The sequence below is a fragment of the Lactuca virosa genome, chromosome 5 (assembly GCF_052849685.1).
Source record: "Lactuca virosa cultivar CGN04683 chromosome 5, Lactuca_virosa_CGN04683_v6, whole genome shotgun sequence".
Taxonomy (NCBI): domain Eukaryota; kingdom Viridiplantae; phylum Streptophyta; class Magnoliopsida; order Asterales; family Asteraceae; genus Lactuca; species Lactuca virosa.
In genome coordinates, this window is record NC_136430.1 from 227,265,707 (window position 1) to 227,278,737 (window position 13,031).

Sequence of the window (13,031 nt, forward strand, 5' to 3'; positions counted from 1 at the left end):
ATCTTCCACAAAAAACACCCCTCCCTCACTAAAACGGTGGGTTTAATTATTATACATACATTTCAATGGTGCAAGTACAGGATTAATCTGGAAAAACATGGACTGATCGGAGTTGTTTCCCATTTTGAATTTCCTTTTCTTTGCTTTTCTTTGTCTGTAAATAAATCTACTTCTTCTTTTTGGTTCTCCTTGTACTGTTTTCATAGCTCCTTGCCATTGGTTTTTTTTTAATATATATCTCTATTCGCCGTTTCAGAAAAAAAGAAAATTTGAAATTAGAAGTAAGTCAATTAATGAAATTGATTTACATTTATTATTACATTTATTGCAGTTATTACATTTAAATATAATGTGGAAATTAATAAAATGAAAAAACCACAAAATGTCATGTTGAAAAAAAATTAATTAAAAATAACCACAAAATAAGATGAGGCCAAATCAATGAGAGTGTGACATGCAACAAAAAAAAAAATTATTTATTATGTAGGATTCTCTTTGCAAGGTTTTCATATATTGAAAGACCAAGTGGAAAACTGACAGATGGCATTGCAAATTAAATTGAAAGATTGCGATTCATGTTTTATGGTTCTCATAACAATTAATTTCATCAAAGCAATTTTCATTAAAAATAAACCACATTGTTCATCGACCGACAGTTGAATTCCAAAGAAATACATCTAAACCATAGCCAAAATGCTGTCGCTATTAATCCTAGCCTAAAAACTCGAGACAATTGTCTACAAATTTACACAATTACTCATTCCACCCAACTCATTTCTTCGTCTTCTTTACTGCAACCTTCTTCGCCGGCGACTTAATACTCTTTGGTTTCTTCGCCGGAATTGCCTTCTTCACAGCCTTTTTAGCCTTAATGGGTGTCTTCGCTTTCGCATTCGCCTTTGATTTCACTTGAGCAGCGGATTTAGCTTTAGGGGCCGCGGCCTTCTTTGCCACCGAATCTTCTTTAGCAACAACTTTTTTAGCTGCTGCCGGAGCTTTCTTCACGGTGGTCGGCTTCTCAACAACTCCAAGCTTAAACGAGTTCTTAACCCTGGTAAGTTTTCCGGCTGCAACGAGATTTTTCAACTGAACCAACAAAAGCTTTTTGAAATTCGCCGGCAAATCCTTTTGGGTATCCTCGATGTGTTTCGCAATGGCTTGCTGGCTAGATCCAGTCCTCTCCTTCAATGTCACAATCGCTTCTTTGATCATCTATGGTTATAAATCGTCAAAATCAGATCGAACCATCAATTCTAAACAATCGTCTGAATTGCAGCGAAATACAGTGACTCAATTATTCGAACAAAGTGTGAGAGAATATAAATTACCTCTGCGTAAGTAGGGTGAGACTTGGGTTTCGTTTTAGAGGGAGCTTTCTTGGCAGCTGTTGCTTTCATAGACGCCATTGTTGTATGTTTCTGTGTAACAGAGAGGAGACGTTGTAAATAACTGTGGATACGCTCAACGAATAGAGAAATGGGGGCTATTAATAGCGTGTCAAATGGAGAAGACGGGTTCTGATTGGTGGAGAGGGTATTCACGCGGATTCTATTTAAAATGGAACCGCCAAATTCTAGCTTTTGATTAAATTAATTTAAATATAATTATGCTTTATTTTGTAAGGATAGTATCGTACTTTTGTTGTATATCTGGTTTTTGTTGATTTCTTTGTTTACTTTTAGAATTATGGATTTTGTTTTTTACTTATTTTTTAGTCGATTTAGTATCCGTCAAATTTAAATAAATATTTTGTTTTTTTTTTTTTCAATTTTTTCTTAATGTTTTTTAATGATTAATTATTTTTTTTTAAAGGATGGATATTATTAAAGAAAAAACAATGCAACTAGCAATGTGCTAGAGCAAATTACAAAATATTAGTACAAGCATTGAAAGCACTAAAAGGAGAACAATACTATGCATTTCAACTGAGACTACTAAGATTGGCATGATGCTTGAACCAATTAAAGGATATAAGTTGAATTTCATATGTCGTCCTCATAGGAGAGTATTATTTTTCTTCTTGAAGATAAAGGCATTTCGTGTCTTCCAAATTATTCAAATGGTATAATATATCAGCCCCTGTTTCATCTTTTTATGATTCGTGCTAAGCCTATTGCATGATAACTTCAATAACATATCATACGTATTCATAGGTAGAGATGGTAAGAAACTCGACCAATTGTAGAACCAACTCCATATTTCCCAGGAGAAATAGCAATTGAAAAAAATATGATATGTGTATTCAGTTATATTCAAATAGAAAGGGCATGAAGAAGATGACAAATTTACCCCTCTCGGTGTGAGGTTCATGGCAACTGGAATTATGTTTAGTAACATGCGCCACATTAAGCTATTGGCCTTGATGGGGACCCATGAAATCCAATGAAACCTCAATCGATCATCACATGCTATCTTGCTATCCATTAAAGCTCGTATCGATCTCACACTAAAATCATCGTTTTTATCTACCTTCCACATCCATGAGTCAAAAACTTCTTAAAGTTACACACTAGCCACCAAACTATTTAGGTCAGTTAATTGTCTTAATTCCTCACCGTTTCGTGGTTCCCTCTTCCAGCACCAAGTTCCAGTAGAGCAGAAGGCGTTAATCCTATCATTAATTTTGCAATTTTTTTGAGACCCAATCAAATACATCTTCGAGAAAAACATCTTTGAGCACAATATTATTGAAACACACATCCTTCCAAAAGTGGGTTGTATTTCCAGCCCCAAGTTTTCTTTCGAATAAGTTATTAATGAAAATGCTCCAATTTTCCAACTCCAAACTGGTTTTAACAATTCATAACCAAATGCCCAGAAGCCCTTGTTTTGCCAATGGTTTTCCATCAATTCCAGATAATCGATGCATAGAGGTAATACACAAAGTCTAAAGACTACTAGATTCAAATTTTAGACGCCATAGCCATTTAATAAGAAGAGCAACATTCATCATTTTAAGGCAACCAATGCCAAGTCCACCTGTACATTTAGGGTGGACTAAGGTATTGCAAGCGACCCAATGAATCTTTCTAATGTTGTCTTTACCGCCCCAAAGAAACCTTCTCTGAATGCTCTCTAATTTGTCAATGACCTTCATCGGAGCTCTAAATAGCGAGAAATAAAAAAAAGAGGGAGACTAAAAGGGACTCACAACCCCTACCTCCAATTTTACCCCTACTCCCCCACCCTGCCTCTTAAAATTTTTGTTTCTCACCATAATTAGTTAATCAGAGACACGCCGACCATCATATGTTTCCTACCAGACAACCATCGGCCATTGTTGTGGTTGAAGTATTGTGATGACTTTTCAACAAGCTTTTTGATGTAATAAAATTGATTGTGATTGTATTTGTTCAAAATATTAACAAGATTATCAATTATAAACATTGTGTCATCGTCCCCATGACAAACTATCTTACATTATCCATCCTTAATCATATCGTCTCCAAAATAATCATGGATATCTTGTGTAACATCCAAAAAAATCAGATAAAATTTTCATTTTTAATTCGTTCCAATCATACGATAATCAGTCGAAAGTATATCATAATAAATTAATATCAGAGTACAAAATCCCAAAATCACGTGACGTGGAAAACATATGTGGATGCAATGATATCAGGATGGGCCCTTCCCATACGAACTGGAAGTACCTGAAACATAAACTAAAAACCGTAAGCACAAATATTAGTGAGTTCCCCCAAAATACCCCATACCATACATACATAACAGTCAAAAACATATTGGATTTATTTCACCTCCTTCTATATCTTTCAGCCGGTACCGGGTCTATTTCACCCCCTTCGGTATCTTACAACCGGTATCGGGTCTATTTCACCCCTACAACTAACACATATAAAAATAACAATAAGAGTCGCAGAGACATCAACCAGATACATGCATTACAGATAATTTTCACGAAGACAATCATCATCCTACAAACATAATCGAGTGGGTTGGCATTAGTGCCTTCAACCCACGGATGCAGTGAAGGAAACTCACCTCAAACCGAAGATATCAAATCACACTCGAGCTGCTGACTCGCGAAATCCTCTCACTAAATCACAAGTATAAAACCCTAATTAGATATTAGGTCAATAATCCAACCCGATAGTCCAAATCCTGAAAAGGCTGCTTAACCCTTGCCTCATTAGGCCAACCCACCAAGGCCCAAATAAAATTAGCCCCAAAGCCCAGAAGATAGTCCATATCCAAAATGGGCCCAAGATCAAGAAGGCCCATCACCGAAAATCTTACGGACCAACAAAGGCCCAGGTGTTGGATTTTGAGCGTTCTAACACTCCTATGGTGTACATGCAACCCTAGAAACCTTGGATCTATGTTTTCTCTAAATACATGCAAATTTGATTTTCCAAGGTTTACTTCCTATCTAGCATGTTATGGGGAACTTGTAATACAAAACTCAAGTAAAACAACATACCTTTTAGTAGCTTGGATTCCTTGATGACTTTGTGAGCCTAGCACCCCAAATGTGATGCCTCAAATGCTTCACACAACACCACAATTCTTGGAATAACCTTGAGAGAAGTTCACTATGCTCAAAAATCGGCTAGCCCTCTTACTTGCTTGTAGTAGTGCCGATTTTGCTAGTCTAGGAGTCTTTATATAGTTGTGGCACAAGTAGGGTTACACCATGTAAACCCTAATTGTCATGGCTTTCCGTATTCCATGATCCATGGGTTTGTAACCTCCATGGACTATCCATGGAGCACCTTATGGGTTTTAACCCAATCCATACAAACCATGTATCATTATCCCACTATACAAGAATATATTATTTACACAATCAACCCCATATATTTAATTCGTCTCTTTTTGATCACTTAATTAATTCAAGATAAATTCTTTGATCAATACTAATTAAATAATATTATTAATATATTAGTACTTATTGTGACATCCCCAAATTTCTCGGCCAGAAAAGACCGATTTAATTTATGTTTTTTAAAATAAAATCAGAGAAATCTTTTTAAAAGCTGTTGCGGAATTGGTCCCCAAAACAAAACATGATAAAAGTTTGTCAAAACCTTTCTTTAAGAAATATATAATTTCCTTTTATATCAAAATCTCGGGATGTCATGTTCCGATACAAATCAAAAACATAAACAAGACATTATAAGCCTTACAACAGTTATTTATAACTACTGGCCTATAATCCAAAAATCACTCATCATCATCATCCGACTATGCTCGGGGTCCACTACCTGTAATATAAAAAGTTGAGTGGGTCAGGCTTGGAAGCCTGGTGAGCATATAGGGTTTTCAACCCACAATAAATAATTTATTATGCTTAAACATCAAACAATCAACCTAATTACCCAATCCCCATTACCTTATTTATTTCTTAAGGAGTTACCCTAAGAATCAAATCTCACTCATTCCTAAGGATTCATCCTAAGGAATAGGCACGAAGTCCATCGCTGCCCAAGGTTTATACTACAAACACTAACAAACGTCGATCAAAAATCAACTATCCTTCATCCAATCATTCCTCAGGATTGACCTAAGGAATTTATCCAAAGTCCATTGCTACCAAGGTTCATACAACAGGCACTACGTCACATAGTCGCCAGGGTTTATACAATAGGCACTACGTCTCATAGTCGCCACGGTTTATACAATAGGCACTACGTCTCATAGTCGTCAGGGTTTACACAATAGGCACTACGTCTCATAGTCGCCAGGGTTTATCTAATAGGCACGAAGTCACATCGTCGCCAGGGTTTATCTAATAGGCACTACTTCTCATAGTCGCCAGGGTTTATACAATAGGCACTACGTCTCATAGTCGCCAGGGTTTATCTAATAGGCACGAAGTCACATCGTTGCTAGGGTTTATCTAATAGGCACGAAATCACATCGTCGCCAAGGTTTATACAACAGGCACTAAGTCCATAGCTGCCAACATACTAAATCCGTAGCTACCAACGTACATCTATACTGTACTAAATTCATAGCTACCAACGTACATCTATACTGTACTTTTATCCCTCATATTTTATCTACTCATGTTTTACCCAACATATTTGAAGATAAAATATATATACATTTTAAATCATTTTAAACATGTATAAAACATTCATTCAACATCCATCTCAAATAAACAAACAACATATATACACATAGCACGTATTTTATATTAAATACTTCATATCTATGTGTAAGATGAAAGTGACTACACACTCACCTGATTTAATGAAAATCGGGCAGCAATTCGTTTCCTAAAACGATCGTTTCTAATAAAGTCGGGAGTTTTATTGAGAAACCGGGCTCTGCGAGGGTCGGGCTTCAAAACCGAAAAGATAAATTTTTCGGGTCTTCGGGCACTTCGGGGCGTATTTTGGGGGTTATAAACGATACCGGGGCTTTGGGGAATGTGAAAATAGCCAAAATAGTGAAAAAGGGGCCAAAATTGCCAATTTCTAAATTCTAGCCGGGAGGGTTCGCACCCTCCTATTTATAGGCTGCGAGCTGCTGATCGGACGGTCATAAGAGAAGCCACGCGGCAGCAGATCCGAAGGAGGCAGCACCTGCTTGCACGTGGGTTGCGCATGCGAGGGCCTCGCTGGAGGGCTCTGATTGGACCGAAGTGCGGGTCCGAGGTGGGGGGCTCGTGGCTCATGCGAGGCTCGGATGGATGAGTCACTACACACGCGTCGGATGCGAGGCTCACCACCGAGGCACACGCATCGGACTCTCGGCTGCGCACGTGTCACTCCTCGGATGCTTCCACGGCTTCGGATGACTCAGCATATTTCGGACACGTGGCACGCATGCAGCGAAGGTGACGTGGCCGAAGCCACCTATGCGAAATTTCTCGGTTTTCGCGCCAAAACTTCTAAAATCCATAACTTTCGCATACGAGCTCCGTTTTTGACGTTCTTTATATGAACGCGTAGGTAAAATTACGCTCTACAACTTTCGTTTAGACTTTGTCGGCTAATTTTGACTTTAATTTTTATATTATTATTTTTAACAGACCGGGACAGGAAATCCGTTAAAAATTCATAACTTCTTCATCCGACGTCCGTTTTCGTCAGACTTTTTACCGTTGTGCTACTATTTACGATACCTTCGATTCTCTTTTAGGTCGTGTCGGCTAAAAATCACTCGATCTAAAATTTGAGTTTTTAGCTGTCTACTGCTAAGCTGAAACTTCGAAAAATCATAACTTCCTCATACGAAGTCAGATTTGAGCGTTCTTTTTATACCTACTCTCGGTTTAACGAACACTGAGATTTTTGTTTAGATTACTAAGGATAAAAAGTAGTTTATCAAAAACTCACTTTTTACGACATTCGGCACCGTGTCGGTTTGTCGCGAAACTTCGACAGGTCATAACTTGTTCGTTATAACTCGGATTTCGGCATTCTTTATATATCCGGAAACCTTGAGACATATACTACAACTTGGTTAAGATTAATACTTCTAAATAATCTTCCATCAAAAAGTCATTTTTGATGCTTATCATCTCTAAATTGACTAGCACGGATCTACGGGCGTTACAATTATCTCCCCTTTAGGATGATTACGTCGCGGAATCATCAACGAAAATAGGACTTGTATAATGATTCCATACGTTATCTTTCCATCCTAAGTAATAACCATGATGCTCAATCTTACACCTGTTCTTCGTACTAGGTTGGACTTTCAATCGTAACCTACAAGTTACAAAATAAATCCTTATTGAGGATTCCTTCTTCTTCTTAAGATAAGTACTTCCCCTTATCTATTGTAACAGATCGACGGGTCATGTTCTAATGACCTTCATCGGATGATGCAACGTCTAGACTCAAATCTCTTTGAGTCAAATTCCATAATGGAATATACCTTCGTTCGTATCTTAATGTGATATAATCACATTTTAGCATATAACATTTCCAGCTACAAGCTTCATTAACAACGAGCGCGATGCTATCGATCGCATTAATTTCAACCTTCTGACTTTAGTCAGATGCTACATCGAACTTGGTTCTCTGAACCACGTAACAAACTCACCGTAGTCGGACTCAATTTGATATGACCACTAGGGTCGGAATAACAATCATCTTCTTAGTCATTACCGAAACGATGGTAACGACAGACTAGAATAAGACGGAATCAATTACTAGTTTTTTGGTAACCTTGTGACTTTCCTTGATCCAAGTGTGAGTCCTGTGCTTCCAGTAGTATAGATCTCTACTACTATTCACACCTACTCATACTCGTCCCAAGTACTGTCTCGCAGTCCCCAAGTCCTAAAATCACAAAACAATTTAACACATACGAATGCGTCTAATTAATCATAAAATTTTCCTAGACTCTACTAGGACTTCTTCCATGCGTATCTTCAATCATCAATTCTACTTCAACTTGGTTGGTGATGGAAATTCCAGACGATGGGACAACTTCAAGAATTACACCAACCATTCCATCATCCTGCCAATCGAAGGTGTACTTCAGACGTACCGTACCCCTCTAAACGCTCCGTTATTTTATCAAACATATTCTAAAGGCAAGACACCACTCTTACGATATCTTTTGATAGGTATCATTCACTATCATAAGCTTTTCATTTCCTCCATCTACTCAATTCTCTACGAGTCTTCACCATAATGTTTTGTACACCCAAGCAGACGTTCGGTGTACTGGGCGAGAATTTAAGATAGGAAAGCTTTATTTACGATAGACGTATAAATCTCCTCATCACTTTGAAACGTTTACATGTTAGGTCTAATATCGTATTCATATGTTTAGAATCCTACACACATAAGGTTTCCAGATCCGGTCGACAACAGACCATAGATCCGAACAATTAATATCATATATGGCAAACATATAACATTTAGCACATAAAAGCATTTTAGGCATCTTTCCTAAAATAAACTAGTGCTCGTGTCTAAAATATGGTAGACACTCATCTCACAATCATTACTTAGCATTCTAGGTTTAAGTCTAGAAATCCTACAATTTCTTAGTTCGCTTAAACTAATGCTCTGATACCAACTGTGACATCCCCAAATTTCTCGGCCAGAAAAGACCGATTTAATTTATGCTTTTTAAAATAAAATCAGAGAAATCTTTTTAAAAGTTGTTGCGGAATTGGTCCCCGAATTAAAACATGATAAAAGTTTGTCAAAACCTTTCTTTAAGAAATATATAATTTCCTTTTATATCAAAACCTCGGGATGTCATGTTCCGATACAGATCAAAAGCATAAACAAGACATTATAAGCCTTACAACAGTTATTTATAACTACTGGCCTATAATCCAAAAATCACTCATCATCATCATCCGACTATGCTCGGGGTCCACTACCTGTAATATAAAAAGTTGAGTGGGTCAGGCTTGGAAGCCTGGTGAGCATATAGGGTTTTCAACCCACAATAAATAATTTATTACGCTTAAACATCAAACAATCAACCCAATTACCCAATCCCCATTATCTTATTTATTTCTTAAGGATTTACCCTAAGAATCAAATTTCACTCATTCCTAAGGAATACGCACGAAGTCCATCGCTGCCCAAGGTTTATACTACAAGCACTAACAAACGTCGATCAAGAATCGACTATCCTTCATCCAATCATTCCTTGGGATTGACCTAAGGAATTTATCCAAAGTCCATTACTACCAAGGTTCATACAACAGGCACTACGTCACATAGTCGCCAGGGTTTATACAATAGGCACTACGTCTCATAGTCGCCAAGGTTTATACAATAGGCACTACGTCTCATAGTCGCCAGGGTTTATACAATAGGCACTACGTCTCATAGTCGCCAGGGTTTATCTAATAGGCACTACGTCTCATAGTCGCCAGGGTTTATACAATAGACACTACGTCTCATAGTCGCCAGGGTTTATCTAATAGGCACGAAGTCACATCGTCGCCAGGGTTTATCTAATAGGCACTACGTCTCATAGTCGCCAGGGTTTATACAATAGCACTACGTCTCATAGTCGCTAGGGTTTATCTAATAGGCACGAAGTCACATCGTCGCCAGAGTTTATCTAATAGGCACGAAGTCACATCGTCGCCAAGGTTTATACAACATGCACTAAGTCCATAGCTGCCAACATACTAAATCCGTAGCTACCAACGTACATCTATACTGTACTAAATTCATAGCTACCAACGTACATCTATACTCTACTTTTATCCCTCATATTTTATCTACCCATGTTTTACTCAACATATTTGAAGATAAAATATATATACATTTTAAATCATTTTAAACATGTATAAAACATTCATTCAACATCCATCTCAAATAAACAAACAACATATATACACATAACACGTATTTTATATTAAATACTTCATATCTATGTGTAAGATGAAAGTGACTACACACTCACCTGATTTAATGAAAATCGGGCAGCAATTCGTTTCCTAAAACGATCGTTTCTTATAAAACCGGGAGTTTTATTGAGAAACCGGGCTCTGCGAGGGTCGGGCTTCAAAACCGAAAAGATAAATTTTCCGGGTCTTCGGGCACTTCGGGGCGTATTCCGGGGGTTATAATCAATACCGGGGCTTCGGGGGATGTAAAAATAGCCAAAATAGTGAAAAAGGGGCCAAAATTGCCAATTTCTAAATTCTAGCCGGGAGGGTTCGCACCCTCCTATTTATAGGCTGCGAGCTGCTGATCGGACGGTCAGGAGAGAAGCCACGCGGCAGCAGATCCGAAGGAGGCAGCACCTGCTCGCACGTGGGTTGCGCATGCGAGGGCCTCGCTAGAGGGCTCTGATTGGACCGAAGTCCGGGTCCGAGGTGGGGGGCTCGTGGCTCATGCGAGGCTCGGATGGATGAGTCACTACACACGCGTCGGATGCGAGGCTCACCACCGAGGCACACGCGTCGGACTCTCGGTTGCGCACGTGTCACTCCTCGGATGCTTCCACGGCTTCGGATGACTCAGCATATTTCGAACACGTGGCACGCATGCAGCGAAGGTGACGTGGCCGAAGCCACCTATGCGAAATTTCTCGGTTTTCGCGCCAAAACTTCTAAAATCCATAAATTTCGCATACGAACTCCGTTTTTGACGTTCTTTATATGCACGCATAGGTAAAATTGCGCTCTACAACTTTCGTTTAGACTTCGTCGGCTAAATTTGAATTTAATTTTTATATTATTATTTTTAACAGACCGGGACATGAAATCCGTTAAAAATTCATAACTTCTTCATCTGACGTCCGTTTTCGTCAGACTTTTTACCGTTGTGCTACTATTTATGAGACATTCAATTCTTGTTTAGGTCGTGTCGGCTAAAAATCACTCGATCTAAAATTCGAGTTTTTAGCTGTCTACTGCTAAGCTGAAACTTCGAAAAATCATAACTTCCTCATACGAAGTCAGATTTGAGCGTTCTTTTTATACCTACTCTCGGTTTAACGAACACTACGAGTTTCGTTTAGATTACTAAGGCTAAAAAGTAGTTTATCAAAAACTCACTTTTTACGACATTCGGCACCGTGCCGGTTTGTCGCGAAACTTCGACAGGTCATAACTTGTTCGTTATAACTCGGATTTCGGCATTCTTTATATATCCGGAAATCTTGAGACATATACTACAACTTGGTTAAGATTAATCTTTCTAAATAATCTTCCATCAAAAAGTCATTTTTGATGCTTATCGTCTCTAAATTGACTAGCCCGGATCTACGGGAGTTACACTTATAATATATTAATAACCTTCAGTGTCCTTTCTCTCATTTTGGTCTATCCAAGTATTGCAATGCCAAGCAACCCAAATTGACCATGTCGGGTCGGGTCAAGTACATACCATATATAGTTATGGACTTAGACACTATATCCAACAGTCTCCCACTTGGATAAGTCTAATAACTATAGTTGCATATATGACTTCAGAATCCGACTAGCAATCGTAGCTCTTTCAAAGTCTCTTGGAACTAAGATGATGATGATGGTACGCCGTTTAAAATAAGTGATCATATAATCCTCTGCTCTCAAGATATCAGTCGGACAAATACATGGAACATGGTCTTACTTATTGTCCAGCGTTTGTTTCTCGATCTCTGATCTGTTCGACATAGAACTAAATTGAACACATCAATTAGGTTCTGACCGGGCCCGGTACATAGGTCAAAACAAAATCATCGAGGGGCCCAGATATCGCTTCTAATCCTAGAAGGAACAAATAAACATCGACTCACATGCTTGTACTGACTACTTATTGAATTATGCACAAAAACACGTTTTATAACATCGAGTTACCAATGCGTTTCCGTACAATCAATGTATAACCAACTCATAGTTAACAACTCATATCTCTAGGTTTGAAGATTTATATGATATTACAGTCTCACGATCACTCGAGATAAATTCCATGAAGTGATACAAGTGAGCGTGGGTTGAGTCCAATACTCAGAACTTATGAGCACTCATGAATGTTGCAGCAACCATTGCTATGTCTAATACATCTTAGACAATCTACAAACCCAATTCATGACAGTCTTAATTCAATACCTACTTCCAAAGTATGACTGACTGTGGAGAGTTTGAATAATATAATTATCCTGGAAGTCAAAACATGCAAAATTGAAACAATATTAAACGATTAACATAAGATAGTAACACTTTACTCATAAATAAACAACAACTTTTATTTAGTCATCAAATGTCAATTACATTTTACAAGTTTCAAAACTATCTAATTATTAAAACTAATATCATCCTTTAGCCCGATGCGCCTCGCATGCTGTAAATGCTTAACCCTACTCAGTCCCTTCGTGAGGGGATCTGCTGGGTTCTCATCTGATGATACCCTCTTTGCCACGAGGAGTCCTTCTTTTATTCGATGTCTAATGAAATGGTATTTTCTGTCAATGTGTCTGGATCTCCCGTGATCCCTTGGTTCCTTAGCTAAGGCAACTGCACTTTCGCTGTCACAGAAAATTTCCATTGGCTCTTTTATAGCTGGTACAACTCCAAGGTCACCAATGAAGTTCTTTAGCCATATCGCCTCCTTTGTTGCCTCGCTTGCTGTTATATACTCTGATTC

The 13,031-nt window shown here is 38.2% G+C and overlaps 1 protein-coding gene across 1 annotated transcript; it reads right to left on the reverse strand.

Moving 5' to 3' along the window:
• Window positions 1-602: 602 nt before the first annotated feature.
• Window positions 603-1,481, reverse strand: LOC145115954 (histone H1-like). Its single transcript, XM_079052314.1, has 2 exons — window positions 1,329-1,481; window positions 603-1,212 (listed from the first exon to the last, which is right to left on the reverse strand). Exons 1-2 carry the CDS (start codon window positions 1,404-1,406, stop codon window positions 772-774), a joined length of 519 nt encoding a protein of 172 aa, XP_078908440.1. The 5' UTR covers window positions 1,407-1,481; the 3' UTR covers window positions 603-771.
• Between the last annotated feature and the right edge of the window lie 11,550 nt (window positions 1,482-13,031).

Excerpts from the sequence above, each read along its gene's own strand:
- LOC145115954 (XM_079052314.1), bottom strand. The coding sequence starts at position 1,406 with ATGGCGTCTATGAAAGCAACAGCTGCCAAGAAAGCTCCCTCTAAAACG. Across the intron at positions 1,213-1,328 it reads CTCACCCTACTTACGCAGAG|ATGATCAAAGAAGCGATTGT; the intron begins GTAATTTATATT and ends TTATAACCATAG.